The sequence below is a fragment of the Tachysurus vachellii genome, chromosome 3 (genome assembly GCF_030014155.1).
Source record: "Tachysurus vachellii isolate PV-2020 chromosome 3, HZAU_Pvac_v1, whole genome shotgun sequence".
NCBI classification, from domain to species: Eukaryota; Metazoa; Chordata; class Actinopteri; order Siluriformes; family Bagridae; genus Tachysurus; species Tachysurus vachellii.
This window is the reverse complement of record NC_083462.1, coordinates 28,051,866-28,076,812: the sequence shown is the minus strand read 5'-3', so window position 1 is coordinate 28,076,812 and position 24,947 is coordinate 28,051,866. Positions and strand designations below refer to the sequence as shown.

General features: G+C 34.9%; 1 protein-coding gene across 1 annotated transcript; it reads left to right on the top strand.

Annotated features, from left to right (window-relative positions):
- Positions 1-386: 386 nt before the first annotated feature.
- On the top strand, positions 387-24,559 carry fndc4a (fibronectin type III domain containing 4a). Its single transcript, XM_060865028.1, has 6 exons — positions 387-921; positions 13,142-13,257; positions 15,618-15,822; positions 20,088-20,177; positions 21,742-21,875; positions 23,594-24,559. The coding sequence occupies exons 1-6, from the start codon at positions 846-848 to the stop codon at positions 23,633-23,635; spliced, it is 663 nt and encodes a 220-aa protein (XP_060721011.1). The 5' UTR covers positions 387-845; the 3' UTR covers positions 23,636-24,559.
- The last annotated feature ends 388 nt before the right edge of the window (positions 24,560-24,947 follow it).

The window sequence follows — 24,947 nt, the reverse complement described above, 5'->3', positions numbered from 1 at the left end:
CATTCAATGGAATATTGTTAACCAAATGTACAGGGCTCCATAGGAATCTCATCATATTCCGAAACAGTGTTTATTGTAGAACAGTGTACTGTATGTGTCATGAAAACTTTCTGTCTGCATCATTTCCCCCATTTCTGAACTCTCAATTACACTGATTACCAGCCTATGGCTTTCCTTTTTTTATTTCCAGCTGTGCCTTGTACAGTATTTGAGAGAGTCAGTGTTCCTTGTCATTGCCTTTATGCGTTAGAGGTGACACTGGTGCTGGAATTCAGAACCTACTGCTGTTTGACTGGTGACAAATCACGGAGCCGTTATAACGCCGTAATGCACCATCATAACGAATACAGCATGATGCATTATTAAAGATAGTCGGACGGGTAAAGAGTTAACGTTATGCTGCTTCACTGCTCACTACACAACCTACACTCTTCAACATCGGGTATAAAGCTGAGACCAACTCTGCGGTCTTCATCCGACTTGCTGTATGTGATGCATCCAGAAACCCTGGAACGGCTCATATCCTTTACGCGTGAGGTGACTTTTATTCCTAGACTGGACAAATATATTCCAGCAGTCGAGGATGAAGAAAATTAGTCAAAGCACCTGACAACGCGACATGGACGTCATCTGGAGCTCGTCAAGTGTGTGTGCGCGCGTGTGTGTGTGTGTGTGTGTGCGTGTATGTGTGTGTGAGCATGATCTTGTTGGAGAAACCTATAAAGTTGACGGACTTGCTTTATATTTGGTTAATTGCGCCAGTATGGAGCGGATGAAGGAGCGCGCATGAAGCTATTTGGAGTCTGTGAGATCTACAAGAAGAAACAGAAGCATCGAGGAGAAATATGGCTCGTCTCTTCTGTCTGATTAACTCTGTCGCGCTGTTGCTTTTTGGCACTGATATGTTTTTGGTCGGAGCAAGTAAGTTAACGGTCAGCTACGCTTTGAAAACACAAATGATTGCTTGCAGCAACATGTTATTTAAGCGTTGTATAGACAAATCCAGCTGTTAGAATGCACGTGATTGTAGCTTCATTGAGACGCAGCTGGAATGGATGCTCATCCTGCCTTCCTGTGAGACTTGAATACAAAAAGCTAGAACAATGAAATGAATCCCAGCATATATATATATGTATATATATATATATATATATATATATATATATATATATATATATATATATATATATATATATATATTCAGGACAGCAGGGTCATTCATTGTCAGGTTGGACAGTGTAAAGCTTGTTAAGGTGGGTATTAATAGCATCTAGTTGTCATTAAGATTGGGATTTGCAAAATCAGTGGTAACACTACTGTTGTAGTAAGCTGTAAACTGTTAATTTTTTATTGATTTATTTACTTATTTATTTTGCATAGCTGAAGAACTGGGATTTACTAACTCGAATGAAATTAAATAATGAATTTACTCATGAAATTAAAACCCAATCACTACCCTGAATAAATAACCACACCAAGAACTATACTGTATGAGGGAAAGGGTATTTTTGCCTTTAAGCTACTTGCCTAAAAATACATATCTACGCTGTAGGTATTTTATTTACCGGTTTTGGCACCAGTGCCAATGTAATATAAAATTGTATGTTAGCTTATCTGAATCAAGTGGTCAGAACTGACTATATATTCTAAATGAATCTTAGTTTCCTGCTGTAGTGATCACATCTTTCCCTCTGCAAGCGATTTTAAAGGGTGAGATCATGTTGTGGGATAAGAGAGCTTGAATTGTGTGTTCTGCAGGTTTACTCACACTCAGTAGTTTTATTCAGAACCTGTATCAGGTCTGTATCGTTAATAAAATTAATTCGCTAAAAGCTGCTGGGAGAAACAAAATACATGTCAGTGTCTTCATATACTGTAATAATAAACATCACCTAAATCTAGTAACTCTGTGCAGGGTGTAAGATATTTAATTTAATGCAGCAGAATATTTGACAGACACTCTTGTGGAATACTGTTGATACTTTAATTAGAAATTTAAGTAATCAAATATTGTGGATACTGCAACACTGACGTTTTCTGCAGTGACAAATGGGCGTCTGCTCGCGATAAGATGCTGACAGATATTGAGATGCTTGCCAAGGACTATAAATAAGTATTAGGAACACATTAATTGAGACTATGCAGAGTGGATTTGAGAAGCACTACAGTACAATGTATTCTTTCTGAAGTAATCTTTTCTTCATGCTGTTGGTTATAAACCTGAGACAAAGGCAAAGTCAGTGCTGTAAGAGGTGACGAGAGTTGCAAACAGTTCTACAGTTCTATGTGCACTGATTTAATTCAGTCATTCACAAACCATAATACTGCAGACATTAACCAAGTGAGAAAAAAGTACCACAGTATTAAAGATCTTGTCATGTAGATGAATTTTTATGTGAACAGTAAAACATCGTGGTATAGTGTCAGTTTGTTTATTCATTAAACATTTGGTATTCCTTCATGTATAATAAATCTCCACATAAAATCCCATAATTTCCATCATACACTAAAGGATGTCATCATAGTAATGTAGCTGCTTTTTGCTTATTATATAAGTGACATGTTTATAGGTCCTGCAGTTATCTATATTACTCCTTTTTATTTAGGTACATTAATTCCTTGATGCCAGCTTTATACACATGAACATCATTGGTAGAATAGTGTTTGTGGTTTTACCTTGATTTCAGCTCTTATAGAATCAAATGTCTCTTAGATTAAATACCAAGAAAACACAGCTGAGAAAGTGAACCTGCTCCCGAATCCTTCATTGTGTTGTTGTTGTCAGATATTTGCTGTCCATTGTTGTATTGAATTTAGAGGGTCCATGATGATTTTCATCAAAAGTGCTGGCACATCGTGCATTAGGGCTGGCTGATAGGATCACATAATTTTGGTATATTAATAATTTCTAATTTATCACATAATTATGATGTTGTTACAATACACTTTTTTTTAAACTTACAAGATTTAAAGGATTTGCTGATAAGGTTTTGTGTAGTCCATGCGCTTTTGTAGTCCATGCGCCGAAAGTGTATATATTATATATTATGTATAGACATATTGTCAAATATTAGGAGGTAATATATTTGTTATATTGTCCATCGATCACTGTGCATTATTATAATGTAAGTTTGCTATACTTTGCAATTGCTATGTCCTGATAAAATAATTAATGTGTACTCTTGAGATCTCTACTATGCTTTATACAAACCAATTGAATATAAAGTGAATTACAGTCAAGTCTATCAGCAACTTGTATATCCTCATAGACTTTTTTTTTTACAATGGGGAGATGGTGCACGTGCTCAGTGCCTTTTGCAAATAACTCTGGGGATATGACTGCCTGTGCACTCAGGATGCTTTCTGAAAAGCAGCTAATGTGAGCAACCAGCATAACCTGTGACTCAATCTGAGAGGATGTCTGTGCCCCACATGGCTTCTTGCTTTTTACTGTACACTTAGCATCTTACCCTGGACAACCTGTGATGCTTTGATGGCACGTTACATAACAGAGACGAGTACATGTGAGTCACTTGGGATGGGATGTAGGTAGAGGGAATGCTGATACCATGAACAATACACAATGCACAAATGTTTATAATGGAAGTTCCATAATAAGTAGGATTTCTTATCTGTCTGACTAGAGCTTGTTAAAGATATAAACCAACAATCAACAATTCCAAATTAAGCATTTGCACACCATTTACTCTGAAACAACACATCGTTCAAAATAACAGATATAATCAGAAATGATTTGTCGTGGGCATTACTCAGATATCCCGATCTCAAAAAAAACACTTTGTTCTTGCTACTCATTTAGATCATAGCTTAGATTTGTAGCTCTACAGTACATACAGTAGTTGGTACTAACAGTACAGCTGTAACTCATGTGCTTTACTATCCAAATAATCATTCCCTGCATCAGCAGGAGTTTACGGCCATCCGTGCTCATAGTTTATTCTCTGCTTGTTGCAAGGCATCAATAGGCACTTACAACCCCTATTACATAGAGGACATTACATTTCCACATGGATGAATGTGCACTGAGCAAAGTAAATTTCATACACAAGTAAGATAGATGGACCACTAAAGTACACATACACTAAGTACACATGGCTGAAAGTATGTGGATACCTGACCGTCACACCTGGGTATTGTTCTTTCTCAAACTGCTGCCACAAATTTGGAAGCACATAACTGGATAGGGTGCCTTAATATGATTTACCATAAAACAAATAGGGGGTTAAACCTGTTCCAGCATGACAATGCCCCTGTGCACATACACAAAACCCTGTGTCTTAACCTTACTAAACACCTTTGGGATAAATTAGAATGAAGGCTGCACAAGAGGCATTGTGGGCTAACATCATTGCACAACCTCTCACACTCTTGTAGCTGAATGGGCACCAATCCTCACAGCCTTCCCAGAACAGTTGAAATTGTTTTAGCAGCAAAGGAGGGAACAACTCAATGAAGATTTCCCAGTGTTCTGCAATGGAATGTTCAATTCCTTACAAAGCTGTACAGTACAAAATCCTACTGTACAAAAAAATTTGCCCATTTAGTGTATATTAAAAAATGACAAATAAAAATATACAGTGTTCAGTAAATGTAAACAGGATTAAACTGACATGTTAGTCTACTGTTGCCTTTATTTTGTCATTACCACCAAATTTAGATTTGGACCTAATTGGCTGGCATGTTTATTCAAAGCATTCTGCATCTAATACAACTGAGTAGTTGATAAGGGCCAAAGCAGATGGATAATTCCTCCACTGCCTTAACCACTCAGCCAGCACATCCCAGAGTATGGTCGAATAGTAGGACCTTAGCATATACAGTATAGCCATCACTTCCAGAAGTGGCATCCTTTTCCATCACAGGTCAACACTGTAATTGCTGGGCTACCAGTTAATTCAATTGTTAGAATAATAATAATCATTTGCTTAGATGCATATATGATCTTAAAGTAAGCCTACATTAGTTCTACAGAAGTCTATCGCATTGTTGTAGCACACCTTTAATTAATAGTGAAACAAGGCAGAGGAAACAGAGACATGCAGTAAATAAACATACATGGCGATTCCATATAAGTACTAGTATGCCAGTACAGAGGTGGCAACATTTTGTGAGGTTGTGACACACATACATTGTTCCCCTGACTTAATCCATATGTTCTAGTGCAAATAACTTTAACAGCTTGATAGCTTTAAAAGTCAATGAATTCTGTTTGCTCCACTTTTAACCTCTAATACACTGAGGTATGTGTCTCTATCAGTAAGGCTGCATGCCCTTTTTGCAGACTATCAGACACTCACATGCACATGCTGTGGATGCAGAGCTTCATTAAAACAGATGGTGGCATTCATGTGACCTGCAGAGCTCCTGATATCACAGTTATCCAGCATTAATGTCACCCTTTGTGTTTATGCTTATGATTACTCATGGAGCTGAGCCAAGATCCTTCAGTCAGTATTTTTCTTCTCCAGGGCAATGTTAGATTATGAGGTTTAGTTTGCGTTTGTTAATGAAAAGTGGAACATGCTGTGGAGAGGTTCATTTCTTCATTTGCAGACAAAGCTGTTTGCAGTTTTCAGACCCCACACAGGGAGAGTGCATGTGTAGCATATTAATTTCATATCTGATCTGAAAAAAACAGGAAGATGAAGTACTTGGCACCTGTAAAATTTAGTGAGTCTAAGCAGCTATGGGTAGTTAGAAAAGTGCACGTATCCGTATCCGTCTTTTCTTGACCATAGAGACTACTGTCTTTGCTCATCTGTTCTTTGATCATAGAGACTACTGTATAAATCTAGCTAAAACAACACTAATGCAATAGGATAGCAATAACTGGACACACATACCTGAATTCAAAATAGCACACTTGGCAATAGTACAGCACCTCTAGCAAAAATGTTGAAGGATATCAATTTATAGATACTGTATGCAGAGAACCCTGCAGACACTTTTGATTTTTGATGCAGAGAATCCTGCAGAGACATTTGATTAGCTAGAAAAGAAAAGAAGAAGCTAGAGGTTAAAAAGTGGCAGACGTAATTCATAAAACTACTCCTAAGTACAGTATGTTTCGCATAAGGTGATATAAAGGTGCAGACTAATGGGTATTCAGTGAAAAAGCAAGTGGATGATTATTTTATCAAAAATTGAAGAGCAAAGTGAAAAATGCAAGTGATGACAGTTAGAGAGTCCTTAGATAATAAAAAAAGGGGGGGGGGGGGGGTGTTAAGCTAAGGGACCTGAACCGGTGGGATAAAGTGTGATAGAAGCATTAACCCAAATGAAATATAGAGAATCAAGTGGAATAAAAAAATCCATTGCTAATCGTCATGCATGGAATTCCAGTTTTGAGTCTGCAATATTTTAAAAGATTATAAACATTCATCACAGATTATTAAAAGCCAATCATTTGTCAAACAAGATAAAAAAGATTGCATAAAAGGAAAAATCTAATCCTTTTAATACAACTATGTGCTGAGAATAAAAACAGGGTGGTATCTTTACATTAAATAAATAACACCTTAAACAGGTTTGATTGGCCCAGTACAAAAAAAATAAATAAATCATCAGGTGGATTAAATTGTTCTTGTCCACTAAAATAGTAATAGAAAAAAATAATTACAACTTCCTTCTCTTTGGACTTGGAAAGCCCGACTCTATTTAAAACAAATTAAGCATTTGATATTAATTTTATTAATTAAGCTAATATATAGACCACATGCAAATATATAGATTACGTGATCAAACTCACTATTAAATAGATTTGGATGGAATCCTCACACCATTTCTATAGGAGGATTAAAAGGGGCTAATTGGGCTACAAACATACATATAAACCTAGATATACCTGTAAATAGAAATATAATACAAATAAAATGTATATGCTAATCAACCATCTTGCTAGCAACAACTGGACATATACTGTACTCATTCATGCAGTTACCATGTGGCTGCAGTGCATTGAATAAAACCATGCAGATAAACACCATAAGCCTTAGGTGATGTTCACATCAAACATCAGAATCAGGATTAATCTAATCGCAATGACTTTGATTGTGGCTTGGTTTTTGCTGCCAGATGACGGTGGCTGGATCGAGTATTTTTAGAAACTGCTGATCTCCTGGGACGTCCACCTTCCAGAATCATGCCATTCGGTTGCTTACCTACTATAAATTGTCTAAACGGTGTAAATAAATCTGTGAGAATGTATGTTTGACAGTAGACAGGGATTGAGGGATACACTCCTATACAGAGTGTAACCCTTTCAGCTAGTGTTCCCAAGTTAAACTCTGAATTCACTATCGAAATCCAGACTTTTGTTAGTTCTTAAACACTTTTATGGAATAATATTGAAAAATAAATTTGCACTGATTTTCTCCTCTTTACAGACCCAGGGTTTAAAAAGTTAACAAATAAAAGGCATTAAACCAGCTTGCAGAAGTTCTTTGTGGAATTAAGTCAAATATATGAAAATAAACCAAAACCTCTTAGTTTTATGTTCATTTTTAAAATAAAAATAAAAAAATTAATTCATTAAAATAATTTATTAAATTTGTTTGTTCTAACAAAAAACATTTATATATATACATATATACATATATATATATATATATATATATATATATATATATATATATATATATATATATATATATATATATATATATAAAACATCATTTAACATCATTTTTGTTAGAACAAAGAAGTTTAAATTGTAATACATTATTACAATTAATTTAATGGAGGCAAAATCTTTAAAAGAACTCGGTATGTATCCATGTCATTTATAACGTTGCTCCTTACTGTTTGTAAATCATTACCCACTTCAAGGTTACACAGTGTGCTTGGAGTTGATGTCTGCAAATATCAGAAGACTATCAGATGTGACTTTTCTCAGATTGATTGATGCTGGCAGAAAGGTAGGTCAGCATGCAAAGCCCTTTATCTGGCCTTTTTGTTGTGTCTACCTCAGAAATAGAAAGAATGTGTCACGAATGTGTTATGAGTTTCCAGGCACTGTGATGTGTTTTGACAGTACTTAAAAAGTTCAAAGGTCATGAAATATTCAGCACTTGGTCAACTATTTCATTAGTTAGAATTACTGTATAACACATACTGAAAAGTGCCCTTTGGTAACTTTGCCTGTGATGCAGTGCTGCTTCTTAAACCTATCCTCAGGGATGTGGTTTTAGTTTTTCACTTCACAATGCTTGCTTAGCTTTCCTGATAATAATCCAATGATTCAGAGCTCTGATTCTGCCTGGTGTGTGTGTGGAAATACACTCTAAATAAAACCCTTTCTGTTTCATTGCCTTGATATTTTTTTACATTTTGTACAGAGAGTGTGAGTACTTTCCTCTGTTTTGATGATAATATGACAGAGCAGGAGCAGTGCAGATATACTGACAGTCAGTATCTGATCTCCTGATGACCTTTTTGTTATGACATATAAGTAATCTGAAGTAATCTCCAACAGCGATTGATAATTAGTTAGCGATATGTGATAAAAATGAGATATCATTATAATTCATAAACGATTATGAATAAAGAAATACACTTCTGAAACTTAAATTCACCTGGAGCCAATGTTGGAATTTAGCTTTCCATGTTAGTTAGAAAAATAATTTCCATTTAACATGGAGTTATAAAAGTTGTAGTAGAGATTCTTATGTTCTTAAGGTCAAAAAGGTATAATAAGTTGTCAAGTGCCCCTATCAAGTCTTGCCAAGTGTAAGTTAATGACCATCATGACCACATTATTTATTTATCAGTATTTCAGCAGTTAGTCTTTTAAGGAGACCTTTTCTACATCCATAGACAGGATGGCTGCATCTAATCCTGCATCTTTAACATAAAGTCTACTCAGCAGTGCAACCATAAATGTAGATCCCTTTAGGCTTTGTCCCCAGTTGGACTCTAAGCCCTGTGGTCTACCCCCAAGTGCTTTTGTGGTTAAGTCAGTAATGTGTATGTGTGTGTGTGTGTGTGTGTGTGTGTGTGTGTGTGTGTGTGTGCGCGCGAGTGTGTGTGTGAGGCAGTATAGCATATTTATTTGTTTTCGTGTAAAGACCTTTTTGTGTCCTTGCTCTGTCAGTATAGGAGAAACTACTTTTACACTTTTCTGCATTTAAAGCTACAGCAGCAGTCAAAATAAACACAAAATTTGACTGGCATTTGCTGAAGTGAAAATTATACACATATATAAATGTCCCTATAAACATAAATCTGTCCCTATAAACATATATCTAATTATCATGCATTCCAATTAACATCTGTCTAATTGACATCTGTCCCAGGTAAGATCTGTCTAATTATCATCTCTCCCAGTTAACATCTGTTAACATCAGTTTTCTGTCCATGGGCTGGAGCCAGACTTTGGACACCATGACCTAGGTGAGCATTAATCTTGTGATTTCATGATCTTCATACACATCTTATGAATCAATAGAACATAGTATGTGAGAATGTGGACTCTTTGGATTCTAAAACATATTGCACCAAAATTATTTTCTTACCGTTGCTTGGTGTACAAAGGAATAATTGTTTAATTTACCAACCTTTACCAATTTACCAACTTACCAACATTCATTTTTGTGCTAATTATGTTTTTCTCTATGTAATGTTCAGTCGTGCACAGGGAGGCACAGACCTTCTTCTGTAGGTATTAGTGTAGTCCCATGTGAACTACAGCATCCATCTATCAATTTGGTGTTTACTGCAACCGGTTGCAGTTGGAAATGTTCTAATTTAAACTCTCGGGTGAAACTCTTAGATGCTGAGATCCTAGTTTAGATTAAGCTAGTAAACTGTATTTTCTCTGCTTGTGGAGTTGCAGAGGTCTTTGTTAAAAAAAAAGATCTCTATTTACAGTTCTTTTCAGAGGCGAAATCAGTTGGTGGATTGAATAGCTGTCTGTTTTGCACTCTGTTGTTTGCTTTTTGCTTTGCCTTTATTTTCCTCCTCTTCTCATTTATCATGCTTTCCCACATCTGATTCTAGTTAGTTCTTTATCTACCCCTGTTTAATGCACAGTTTCTTGCTCCTCCCCATGGCTTGCTCAGAAAAGAATTCGCTTCTGCCCTGGAGGTTTTGGGTTCAATCACAGCAGTAGACTCCTCTCTCTTTCTCTCCTACAGTACTTAATTCCGTCTGTTCACTAACTTCTCTGGTTTTGTGGGGTTCCTGCCACACCATCTGTTAGCTCTGCCTGCTGGCTCAGTGTGTAAGAGCACTTTCCTGTTCCATTTCTTAGAATTAGGTTCAATTTCCATGAAGCATAACATTTCTATGGGTGCTCTGTGTTTGAAGCTTGTTAAGATGTTTATTCTGATTGCAGGTTGTCTTACAAGCTTGTCACACTCTGTTTGCTTGGATTTTCTGGTTAGCAACGTTTGCAGCTCTGTTATCATCTAAGCAATAAAAGTGTGTCTGAGGTTGTGGCATAAAGGCATATATTCACATACAAAGGATTTTAATTTATACTGTACTGTACATGCGTTCTGGCAATATTATTTTATTGACCAGTTACAGATAAACCTGTGTAACTGATTGTCTTATTAGTGTATATTAATGGACTGGAAAAAAATATCAGTAGTGTCAGTATTTACAGTATTACATGGGATCACATTTGGGATCATAGTTAAAGATTAAAGATTATTTTTGTCTAAATTTGACTAAAACACATGGACAAAACACTGGGCATTACATAAAGCTGTTACATAATTCAATTAAGCGGTTACATGCGTTGACACAAGCACGTCAGGTCTGGGCTAAAAATCAGAAGGCATTTTTCAGTCATCCTCACAAGCCAATTAGCGTGGTGCTTGGGGAAACTGATGGAAAATTCCAGTGCTACTGTAAAACATTAGGCTCAAAAGCCTTCTCTGTTTTCACCTGCTTTCTATTTTCTCGCTTCAGTATTAGAGGCGTGCTTCCTAAAATTGAATCTGTCACTATGTGCTCCCTTGCCTAGGAGTTTGCCTTTTGTGAGACTAATTAGCTTGTCAATTGCCTGCTAAATCATGACAGAGCACCCAGCTGTGCAGCTGGAAATAAAGAGAAAACAGGAATCACTGCACAGGATACATGGAGTCCAGAATTCAATCAAACTCAATCACAGAATGCAGTGCAATTAAAATGCAGTATTGGAGCGAGTATTTCTCATGAATCGTATTTATTTTTCTGGTCAACCATAGTTGGATAAGCAGTGGCTGTCCAAAAATAGATTTTAACCTGGACTTTAGCATGTGTGTGCTGGATTACATGTAACGCTTTAAATGAACTGAGAAACAAAATTTAAGAGATAGAAATTAAAAGGGAAAAAATTTAACAACAATGTCACTGACAAATACACTCACACTGTTTTAGTCTGATGTTTTATAAGGTTCGGTTTTTTACTTTACCATGACTTTAAAATAAAACAGCATAACAGGACTGGAGAAATCAAGAGTTATGTGAGAGACATTAAAAATGTAAGCAGAATCTGGGTACACACTTAAATGCTAATTATAAAATCCTATCATTTAAAAGGCACACACACATGCACGCACACATAGAGAAGATATTAAATCTAGAATGAGATTTTATAGAATTTCTTATTATCATGGATGTGCACACACTGTATGTTCTACCATTTACTCTTTTCATTTTTCTATTACAACTTAATTACCTGAGTAATCTGACTCTTTGTAAACACTGTAAACTCTTTCTGAAGAAATATTAATGTAACTTTTCAACTAAAATTACCATCTCTGAATACAGTCATAGATGTACTCTAACATAGGGTTTTTAACTGTAACATACTGTAGGGTGTTTGTCAAATTTATTTTTTCTTAAAAATTAAAAATATTGGAAGAAACAGCAATATATATATATTTTTATATAATTTTAATAATAATTTTAATTTTATATATATATATATATATATATATATATATATATATATATATATATATATATATATATATATATATAAAATTAAAATTATATTAAAATATTTAAAATATATTTAATATAAAATATTTAAAATATTATTTAAAATATTTAAAATATATTTAAAATATATTAAAATTATAAAATTAAAATTAAATCGGATATATATATATATATATATATATATATATATATATATATATATATATATATATATATATATATATCCGATTTATCGGATCCGATTTATTCAACTAGTGCTAATGAAATTCTGGGGACATGCGAATTGTGATATGTTCTTTTTTCTATTTCTGATGGTTTTGTTATTTATCTCTTGCTCAAACTGTCAGTTCAGAGAGTGTGTTCATCTGATCAATATCAGTGAAGTTCTACAATAACTGTTATGAACATACCAATCAGTTTTGAACACCAAGCACTTTAGAGTAGCATTTAATTTTTTCTTCCTTTTTTTTTTCATTAAGAAATGTATTGACTTTTCTTTCTTCTCTGTAGGCTTTTTCTCTTACTGAATAGCTTTATTGTCTAGCTGGTGTTTTCTGATCTCTGCTATGTTTCATAGCTATAAAATTGTTGTATTTTGCGTAAAAAGGTAGAAAAGCCAGACAGCTCCGTTTTAATTTCCAGCACCCTGGAATGTCCTTGTATTTTCTGTATACTGTGTTCTGTCTACTGTTTATCTTTATTAACCCCTCGAATCAGCTGAATTTTTACATGCGATGCCAAGCTACTTTTCTTATATTCAAACCTTTTATTCAAATACACGCTTCTTTCTTCCAATATACGTTTAAAGACAATGTAGCACATAATTAAAGAACCCTTTCTTCAAGGTTGAAGCTGAATCATCCATTGAGATCAGATATAGGATACAGATATATATTACACGTCATTTCGAGCCTTTAATTCTGTGATCATTTTTACAAAGCTTTTACAAGTAAGGGCTAATATCCAGCACTCAGCTCTTCTGCAGATGAATGTGTGCAGTTCAGAGCTGAAGACCCTTAATAATAGATTGCGCAATTACTGAATGAAATGAGGGGCATGGCTTTTTAGAGCTGTAGAGTTTTTTTATGCTGTGCTTTGTATTTCAGTCAGCCTTAAGGATGAATATGGAATTCATATGAAATCATTTGGGTGGTCAGATGAATAGAGTGCAAACCTCCTTGTTTTGCAGATCGCCCACCTGCTCCAGTCAACGTGTCCGTCATGAATCTGAGAGCTGATTCAGCCACAGTGATTTGGGAGGTTCCAGAGGGGGACATCATTATTGGCTTCTCAGTTCTACAGCAGGTAAATACAGAGTGAAATTTCATGTCAACCATCTCTGACCCTCAAGTTCCTTTGGAACATATATTCTTAATAATAACGTTATTCTTAATAAAACTGATAAATAATTTTGCGATCATGGCCATGAAAATGACACTCACTTATTACTTGTTCAAGATGAGGATGAAAACATGACAATACCATTACATCTGATTGTGCTTGTTAAGGTCAGGGCTCTCTGCAGGACACTGTGATTTAAAAACCATGTGTAAACATAGTTGTTTAATTTAAAGTAATGTGTCAGTTACACAATGCTGTACATTGTAGTTCGAAATAACACTTAGTACTTATAGTACTTTTGGGATTCTTTCATCCTGTCCAAGTTTCACATAATTGGTCTATGACACTGCAGTAAGATATTACTGCAATATTGGCAGCTCTCTCATGCGTCGCATGATTAAAAGGCTTCGCATTCTTAAAAGAAGAAAGATGCCCAAATATCTAAACATCCATATAAGAAAACCAACTCACATGTCAAGACACAGAATAAATTCATTTGTTCGTTTTTTTTCACTAAACAAATCTATTCAGCTATGTAACAATTCATATAACAAACAAGCCAGTATTAAACACATTAAATATAATATAGCATTACTATTTAATTTTGAATCGTTGCATCTTCCTTTTGAAAACTACCTTGTGATTACTAAACTGCATGATTTACTGAAATCCACTTTATTGGCAAATGCATTCAGCAGCTAACCAGTAACATACTGTATGAAGCAATTTGACATGTTATGTAACAAAGCTGTCTCCAAATCTGGTAATGGCTTTGCAAATTGGCTTTTTGGATAGTTTTATTCATTGATAAAGTACCTCCATCCATACACTCTGTGCCAAGAGACAGTGAGCTCGAAATGATGTTTCTTTCCCTCATTTTCTCATTTTCAACATCGTGACTCGCTACTGTACCAGTAAATGTAAGGCATTTAGTTAAATGTGCCAATTAACTGAAAGGCCTCATTGTTCTTGTTCGGCTCTTCAACATAGTGCATAGACATCCATTAAGCTGGAAATGTATTTCCGTAAACGCCAGCTGAGTTACTGGATAAAAGTATTTAAAAAAACTTCCAAAATCTAATAGCCTAGAAGACGTTGATTTCCACATTTCTTCCAGAACACTAAGGTGTTTTCCTTAAAGCCTTTAAACCTAAATGTAGACCCAAATCCCATTTAAAAGTGCACTAACTCTGAATGAACTCTGCATTCTGTCGTCAATTAAATTGTCCTTGCATCTGATTAAAGATTACCTCAGGAGTAAATTAAGCTATAAATTAAATATTAAATTAATCTATAAATGAAACAATAGTCATGTTTCTCTATTCATTAACAATTAATGCTTAGAGACAATTAATGCTTTATGACTCGCAACCATCAAGACACATATTCAGTGACAGGAGTGTACACGTACAAGATTTTAATCAAATTATTTTTGTTTTTAACAAAAGCTCTTGAGCTCATTTTCTCATTCGGACATTATATTTAAAAATCTACTGCGTCTCTATGAGTTCATAAGTGGCATTTGGCAAATTTCACTAGAACGCTGATGATCTAGTGTATAACATCAGAGAACCAGTATTAGCTAACTTAATTCATAGATTCTTCCATTTTTGAACAGTAGCATTCATACAAGGTGCCATTTTCGTCATATTATTTTGCTAAATATAATGGGAAGTATATACTGTAGATGTATAGAATTATAATGAGATCAGGTCTGAGATCAGGAGACTTGAGTTATTCCATGGCAGTCTGGAGCTAAGGCATGCAAGGACATTGTGGACAGTCATGTGAATATACAGTAGTGTTTATATATCCGATCTACCTCTATGATCTACCTCCAATCTACCAGCACTGCTCGACTGGTTCCACCATCTCTCCGGGTAAGAGGCAGGTATACTACAAGACTCTTCTCTGTTCTGGCACCAAGGTGGTTGAACGAAATTCCCCTAGAGGTCCGGACAGCTGAGTCACTGGCTATTTTCAAGCGGCGGTTGAAGACCTACTTATTCAGGAAACACTTCAACTAGCACTTCTTTCCTTATCTTTTGCATTTTTAAAAAAAACAAAAAAAAAAAACACAACCTTTGACACTTTTTCATTGTAACTCTGAACAAATGTTTTAAACTCATGGTATCTTAAGTATGTAACCAAGTGAGCCAGCATTAATGATTCAATGTTAGAGATTTAAGCACTTATGTACGTCGCTCTGGATAAGGGCGTCTGCCAAATGCTGTAAATGTAAATGTAGTGTTTTTTAATTTTAATATTAAAGCAGAGTAAAGAAAGGGGTCATTTAAAGCCCACTGTGTTTACTGTGGTTTCAGAAGCAGGATGGCCACATGCAGCGGTTTATCCGGGAGGTAAACACCACCAGCAGAGCCTGTGTGCTTTGGGACCTGGAGGAGGAGACAGACTACATAGTCCAGGTTCAGTCTATTGGACTGTATGGAGAAAGTCAGGCCAGCAAGCGTGTCCATTTCAAAACCCTCAAAAAGTCAGACCGCTTCCCTTCAAACAGTTCAAACCAAGGTACTAAAAACTGTGCCTTTAGATTTGTGTTGTGATTAGTGTCTGTGTTTTTAAATAAATAGTACACATTTGTAGGGTGTGAGCCTATTAATCATAGTTACTGCAATTAAACCTTCCCATTATTAATAACTGTAGTAAGTAGGTTTACATTTCGGATGTGTGTGTACGTATTTTGTATGCAGACCCATGAGACCTCTGCTTTACATCTCAGTCATGGGGCCTGCACAATCTCATTTTTCCTTCCTTTTCCAGCACAATTGATTCAACCTATCAACTAATTACCAAGCCTTTCATAACTGAATTAAGGGCTCTCTATCGATCATTGCCAGCATTTAGTCTAAATCTGCTCTGCTTAATCTAGTGCATTTTGAAATGAACTCATTAAAATGGAGTGATACAAAATTAATTAGAAAGCCTTATTTAGTATCATGTCCAAGTAAGTAGTAAATTGGGCAAGCTCAATCACAACCCCAACTGAATCAAATGTGAATCATTCAAAGTACTCAAAGAAAGAAGAAACACATTTGTTAGACATTGAGTACTTAACTGATCCCCTCATGAAAATCATATACCCTAAGAATTGTCCATGACATAAATTTTTTTCCAATAAAGTCAATTTTGTTTGAAGTATATTGAAGTAAATATTAGGTACAAGCATGTGAGAATCCTCCTACATGGACCAATCTGTCTGTTTCCTTCTCCTGTTTAATTATATATGGAGACATCATGCATGACCACAGGAGTCTGTATCTGCTGCAGTTTCTGGTCAAATTTCCATATCAGATGTATTGTTTCAAACAAGCAGTAACATAAATCACTTTAATTTGGAGTCATTTATAAGTGTATATAGCTGTACACTAGTATGCTGTAGAGGTATAAAAAATTCTAAATGCATTATCTTAATATGTATTGAAGCTAGCCAGCTAATGTCCATGGAGGAAATGGAGAACACAAGTTGACAACCAGTCGGCGTATAAGATTGGATCTTCATTTGATTTATTTGGTTGTTTAGGGTCAGGCCACTTTTAGAACACAAATTTTGTGAGGGCTGTTTTTATTTCCTCTCCATGGCCAGAATTCCTTACAACAGCATCATCTAAGTGCATATTTAAGGCTGACTGATGCTGCACATTGGCAATAATTCTCTCTAATAATGTGGTCTTAGTATTAAGAAAGTCCTCGAAAGGAGAGCGAACAGCATACAAATGGTTTGTGTTTACTGTAAATTCAGCTAGACAAACGCTTATGGCTCTATTTCACTATCGTACAATGGGGTGGATTTCAATTTTAATTATAATTATAAAAGAATATATGAAAGAGGTTTAGTATTGAAATTCATACAGGAATCACAACTCCTGAAACTGTTATTAAAAAGATTAGCTTAGATTTGTATCTCAAATATTTACTTTGGTGGAGTGGAAGAGTACTACCGTTTTGCACAAAGATTGTATTATAAATAATCTAATCAGATATCTGTTTTGTTATCAAGCATATGAAAGGATTCACAAATTTGGTATTCATAAAAATCAGATCATTTTGGAATATAATATATATATATATGTTATATATATTAATAATTATATAATATCAAGCGTTTTAGTTACACACTTTTTTAAAACCCAAATATGAAATCTGAAAAAAAAAAACATGACAAGACAACATAAGCAAGACAACATAAGTTGATAAATTAAGATAATCCAATCAGGTAATTAAATTAAGATTGTGTAATATTGTACGCTGTGGGTTCAGTAACTATAATTTTTTAATCAGCACTGTTTTCAAGTCCAACCATTTTCTTTACAACTCATATAAATTACATGTAAATCACATTATCTATAATTTGACCCCTTGACTTGTAAAAGGTTGTTACACTGTTAAATAATGTATTTTTATAGACTTACACATAAGTTAAAAAGCTAGAGGATAGACGCATGGAGAAAAGGATAGACGCATGGAGAACAACAGCATGTCTGAAACACATCTGTACATCTGATGACAATTTTATTTTGCTTTAGCTTACGCAGACACTGACACACAACTTTACTAAAGGATTGATAAATGGGGCTCTGTGTTTTTGAGTGAAGGTACATTAATATAGTGCTGTACTTTTTTTCCTTTTACCATCCTCCATGTATTAAAAATGTCTGTGCACTTAATACTGTTTTAAAGAATAGCAAAGAGGAACATACGCATATGAAAGATTGACTGATATACAAAAGCCACTGTTGGTAGCGATAACTTTCAATCAGCTTTTATTAGAAGTCCAGCCCTTCAGTATGACCTCTGCTATACAGCTATTGATATCAGACTAGATTGGATCGGATGATACAAGTTCTTCACATGAGAACAGGACAAAAACCCCATCAGGCCTCTTTTGTATAACCTTAGCAACAGACATTGCAGAGATTGACCTGATTTGCATGGAGTATTGTATCATTATTGGATATTGGTTGATGCTCAGAGGTCTGACATTTAATTGAAAGAAGTAAAAATGGCACTGGTTCAACATAAACTTTATTTCATAACTCAGTAACACGGTGAGCTATAGACTGTAGTGTCGCAGTAATTTATGTGCTTTTTGGGCTTTGCAGTGATCGTGCTTAAAAAATTTTGCTTTTTCTCAGTTTTCCTGCAGCTAATTTAGGAACAACAATAAGAGCCAAACATTCATTCAAAATCTGTTGATCTGATAAACATAAGCACCTGATAAGCATTTTAATTAGTTTCATAAGCGATTGATGAGCATTGCAATTAGTTTAATTAGATTAAAAGGGGTTACATATCCCTAACACTGATTTTTTCATAGTCTCATTATGCAAAATTTTAAAGCAATTTAAATATAATTATGTAGCATTTTGTATTCTCACATTCAAGTGAAGAATTTTCACAATGCACTATATGAAAACATAGTTTCATTGCTACCTGTAGTCTGACTGATGTACATTATTTTGGATCCTTTTTGGTGAAACGTTGCATTGGTCACATTCACATTAAATTCTGTTGGTCTTACATACTATTACTTCAAAGGAAAACTGAAAGCTGAAGGAAAAGACAGGAGCTCGGTTCTAATCAAAAATGCCTTTTTTATGCACTATCATGACTGTTAAATTCATTCGCAGCTCTTGGCAATTGTTCATAATACTAGACCCGTATCCACTCTCCCTTGATCCATTAAAAATTGTACCACATCAGAAGTATTGCATCTGCAGCAGAAAACCTTTTCCCCACGACTTTTCTGGTGATGTGGGTTTGTGATATCGATCGCAATGTCTTTAAAGCATTACATTTATGCCGCCATCATATTTTATATTTTGGCGTATTTTGTCCTTTTTTTTTTTTTTTTGGTTGTAGTTTGTTTTGTTCTCTCTAGGGCTCCATCAGAGCGAATCCTTGCACAAATCTCAATCTAGTGGAACTAATGAACAGCTGCTTAGCACTGAATAGATGTCAGTAAGCAGCAAGGCAGCATTATGTTGTCAACGACAGCCTAGTATTATCCATACACCAAAAGTTACTTGCTAATTGGCTGAGCAGCATCTACCATGCTAACTAAATCCACCACACATTCAGTATAACTCCTTATCTAAGCAAACCAGCAGAGCATAAACACCTTTTGCATTTAAAATAGGAAGAAAATTCCTGTGTTTCTAGAGGCATGCTGGAAACCTCCTATTCATCGTTATAAATATTTATCGAAGCAAGCAAGGAGAGAGATGGCTTGGTTGTCACTCATTCTGACTGTGTATCATTGAAGAACGAGAGTGTTTCAATACTACTCAGTGGTAATTGGAAATGGAGGTGATATAAATGATGAATGGCCTCTCTCAGTAATTGCTCAGGCGAAACCATCTTCTACCCATCCTTTCCTTTTCTTAGTTATGACAGCCAGCAAATATGAGCCAGCTACATCTTTATCCATTAAGGAAAGATCAATTGGGAAAAGTGATGCCCTGGACCACTTCCACACAGGTTAAAATGTAAGAGGAAGACCATACAATGCTAAAGTCAATTCATTTAACACAGAATTAATGATTTAGACTGATAGCTGGTTAAGCAAACACTTCGTCCAGGCTCTGGTTGACTGGACAGTATGAGGATGCTGGCTAACTGGACCAGTGCTGTGCTAAATGATGAAGTCTGACGTAGAAATTTGATCAAGTTTGAGTCTGTATGCAAATTATTTATTTGAAACACGAAATAATTTCAAATATATTTTTTGCTGGACAACGTAGCTTAAAACAATCTGTTTATTTCTGTATTTATAGATGATCCAACTGTTGAAGGTCTTGACAAATCGAGAAACCTGCAAACAGGAGAGATGATCATAATTGTGGTGGTGCTGCTTATGTGGGCAGGTATGAAGATAAAAGTCTCTAAAATTCAGTCTCTTATTATTTCTGTCTATTGATTATAAATTATAACATTTGGAGGTATTGAAGCTTGGACATCAAATTCTTGTCTATTAGTTCTAATATTCCTAAAACCCCTGCAATAATGGAATAGTGGTTTAAGTGTTATATACCAAAGAATTATATAAAATATTAAAGTGGAATTATTTAATTTAAAAAATTTTCTTCTTGACCAATAAAATCCATTTATTTGAAAATATTTTATTTTGATCAGTTTCAATAACCATAATTGGGATAAACTATGTTAGTTTACTATATATATAATTAACTATATATAATATAATATAATATAATATAATATAATATAATATAATATAATATAATATAATATAATACTAAACAATATTTATTACTACATATATATATATAATTAACTATTTATAATTAACTTTGTGTTTGCCTAAGATACAATACTGGACTATATTATACTAGATAAAACTATACTATACTGTACTATACTGTACTTTATTATACTGTGCTGTATTATACTATACTATACTATACTGTATTGTACTGTACTGTATTGTATTGTATTGTATTGTACTGTACTGTACTATACTATGCTATACTATATTATACTTTACTATACTATATTGTACTTTATTGTACTCTACTGTACTGCACTATACTACATTATACATTATATACTATACTATACTGTATTGCACTGTACTGTGCTGTGCTGTACTGCACTATACTATACTGTATTGTATTGTACTGTACTGTACTATACTGTACTGTACTGTACTGTATTGTATTGTATTGTATTGTACTGTACTATACTATACTGTACTGTACTATACTATACTATACTATACTATACTATACTATACTATACTATAATTTATGATGCTAAATCATTAGTACTTCACAGTATCACAGGAACATTTGATTTGTGAAGCACGAACAAACTCTGTATGGAAAATTAGTTTTTTGCAGGCACCAGGCACAAACACACACACGCACACACACACACCGCTCTAAAGGGCAATTTAGAGGCACCAATCCAACTATAGCAAGTTTTTAGGAGGTGAGAGGAAACCGGAGAATGTGGAGACTCTAGAAAGACAATGACAATGACACAACCATCAAACCAGCAATCCTGGAGCTGTAAGGTAGCAACACTAGCTGCTGTGCCACTGTGTCAAAAAGGCATTCAGTATAATGTTTCTTAAGAGCAAGGTTTTTCACTGGTGAATTCAGGAGTGTCCTGCATACTCCTTCTTTTAGCTTATTGTTTAACTAGTGGACTATGTGTGCAAGATAGAATTTATAGATTATAGCTTAATGATCTTTCATTAGTAAGCCCATTTTCCTGACAGATGACATGATCCACTGTGCTTTAGTTCAGTAAATCCATACCTTCATAGACTGTTTCATCATCGTGTCTGGCACTTACATTACAAATGATTGTCAGGCATGTGCCGGTCTATCTCTCTGAGCCTCACAAGGACACACAGAGGTTTTTAAGTTTAGAATTTAAGCATGTTGACTACTCTTTTCTCTTTAGCGGTCATCGCACTCTTCTGCCGGCAGTATGACATCATCAAGGACAACGATAACAGTAACAGCAAAGAGAAGGTCAAGCCGTTGTCTGAGAGGAGCACACCAGAGCACCATAGTGGAGGACTGCTCAGGAGCAAAGTGAGGAAACTCTCTCATGTTCTGTTCATGGTGATGTATATCACACTGACACAAGCTACTGTTTTTTTTAGAACAATACAACACAAAAAAATGAGTTTACAGAAACACTCATGTTTGGGGATCCTGTTAATAGTGTGTGCAAAATAAGACCTGCTTTAAATAAGCTTTTACCCATTTTTATTCCACAGTGCTGTTGAATTCCTGAATCGGATTTGATGAATTTTCTGCTTTATTGTAACTCATTTACAGAGACTGGGTACAGGTGGATGCTCGACAATAATCAGAGGCTCAAAATGTAAAAAATTAAATAAATGTTATATAACAAATAACCATGCTTAATCACGCGCTGAAACATTGTGAAGGAAGATGTTTGTTTAACATTTAGTTAGCTAAATAGTAGTCAGTAAGAGTTCTTGCTCACTTTCCAGTTTGTTAGTAACACAAAAAGGTTTTAGTCAAGTCAAGTCAAGTCAAGAAGCTTTTATTGTCATTTCAACCGTATATAGCTGACGCAAAACACAGTGCAATGAAAAAACGTTTCTTCACCATGGTGCTACATAAAACGACATAAAGCTACATAAAACAACATAGAGCTAAGGACTTAAGTCCCAGCCACATGAAGTGCAACGAGTGCAACCGAGTGCAACAGTGCGAGACAAAAAGCAGTGCAAACAGACAATACACAAAATACACAAAGTATCGACGAATAGTGTGCATACTGTATATTATAAATACATGAAAGCACATTGTGCAACTTTATTTGCCATATTCACTAAAGAACTTCCAATAGTTTTTGCCAAGTCTGTCTACAAGTATCAGATGTTGACTTTCATGACTTATAATGGTTAAAGATGTTATAATCTTCATTATCGACTTACAGAAAGAGAGAGAGAGAGAGAGAGAGAGAGAGAGAGAGAGAGAGAGAGAGAGAGAGATTTTTAGAAGATGTTTAATCATTTCACAATTTCACAGGCTATTCAGTGTCTGTAAATGTTCCCGATTGATGAAATCTACACGTTTCCTAAAGATTCAGTGTTTTGCAAGAACCATGCAATAAAGACATGGACTAAAAAACAAAAAGAAAACTGTTCAATATATTAATCCACCAGTTATTTTATAGATAACAGAAACTGATAGCTAGCAAAAGCTGATGCAATCACTGTGCATGTTAAATTATAATAAATGGTTTATGATATTGATGTTTTTGCTTTTTGCTTTAACCCTGGTGAGTGTATTTCTTCCTCACTATGGTGAGAACAAGATGGGTTTAGCATTGCAAATGTCTCAACATAAAAACTGCAATGATACTGACCTACTTTTAAAATAGATCATGTACCCAGGAGGAGCAAAACCCGACAATAAACCCCTTTGATCTTTCTACCGTTTTCTTCTCCGGCCTCCATTTCTCCATGAATGACAAATACTTGCTGTTCTCCCTTGTTTAACATTACTGCAGTCCATGTATGTAGTTAATGTAGATCATTGTGTAATAAATGCATTTAGCCCTGTGATAAATTCTTTAGGATCCATTAAGACATTAGCATCATGTTGGACATGGTGGCACCAAACCGTTACATTTCAGTGCCTATTTAGTTATATACTAATGCAAGTTTTGCTTGTATGCTTCTTTGGTCGAGTCTCTGAATTAGAATTTGATGAAATGATGGTGAGTTTAATGGAATTGGCCCTTTGAGTGACATTTCTCGTGTGCTCTGCAGTTTCATCAGTCTGTGGCATCTATCAACATCATAGAGGTCTAATGGGACAAGTGAAGATGTCTTCTCTTCTAACTGTCAACATGATGCTACATTGCTGTAAACCTTCTCCACCACAGAGTCAGGAAACAATCCATTAATCACACTGGCTGCCACTGAAGCTTGAACTTTTCATCCCACAACTATGAGGGCGCAAGCCAGATGTTTCGAAAGCAACCCATTCTTGTATGGCAGTTGTATGTAAAGTGACGTACAGCTGTATTAAGAGAGCTCATTCCCACTGGTTTCATGTTCATTCAGTGTGATTGCAGTGCACAACTTTCATTCAAGGATCATTGGACTACAATGGATTGTATTTTTGAAGTGGTCCAGTAAAAGGCTACTGTAGAACATGGGGTTTAGGGTTCCAGGTGTGTGTGTGTGTTTGTGTCCTGTCATAGCCTCTGAAGGCTGTTGAATGAAGCCAAGTGTACACTCTGGGACATAATACAAGCAAGCTTTTGTGTCGTTGTGGCCAAAAATGGAGAAGCTCAAAGAGAGGCTCAGCACACGTGAACATGTTCCTATGACAAGTTTTCTTATTTTCTGTGAGAAAATACTTACACAGTAGAAAGAACAGAAGGCCGTGTCACTGTTGGATATATGATCATTACAGCTTGAAAAAAAATGCTTTGTTTGCACTTTATGTATGTATGAATTTTTGGGTAACATTTAACATTAAAGATGCCAATAACTAGCATCATTTTAGCTTTAGTTAACACCATAAAAATAATATTAATACACCATAAACTAATGTTAAATATGTAATTAATGCCTTTTTTAAAACAAATATGTGAACCTGAATTTAGTCAACTGTCTTTAGTATAATGCTGTAATATCATTTATGGTCATTTTTGTGGACTTTGTGGACCAGAGATATTGCAGGTGTATTTAGTTAAAAATAAAAATCACACATCATTAACACTTTATTTTAAGGAGCACACATTACCATTTAATTATAGGCATGTATTTTATTCAGCTGAAACCCCAAGATAGTCACTTCTAAATGGTTTAGACTTTTTTGATGAATTAGACTTTATTCATTCACACATGTGTTGGTTAATAAATGGTGAGCTGTTATGTAAAAAAACAAACAAATAAAAAAAAGCATTATTAATTGTGATATTGTGCAATAAATGATTTGTTAAAAGCTCTGTTATGTTAATTATCAAGCATGAATTAATCCTCTAAATTCATCTCGTATTAGTTTGGAACTGGTGATGTGTGATGTGTTATAACACAGATTACAGACAGCAACAAGTGACCTGCTTTGGGGACATTAGAGAAAAAGGGAATAAATCACTAATTATAGGGTTTA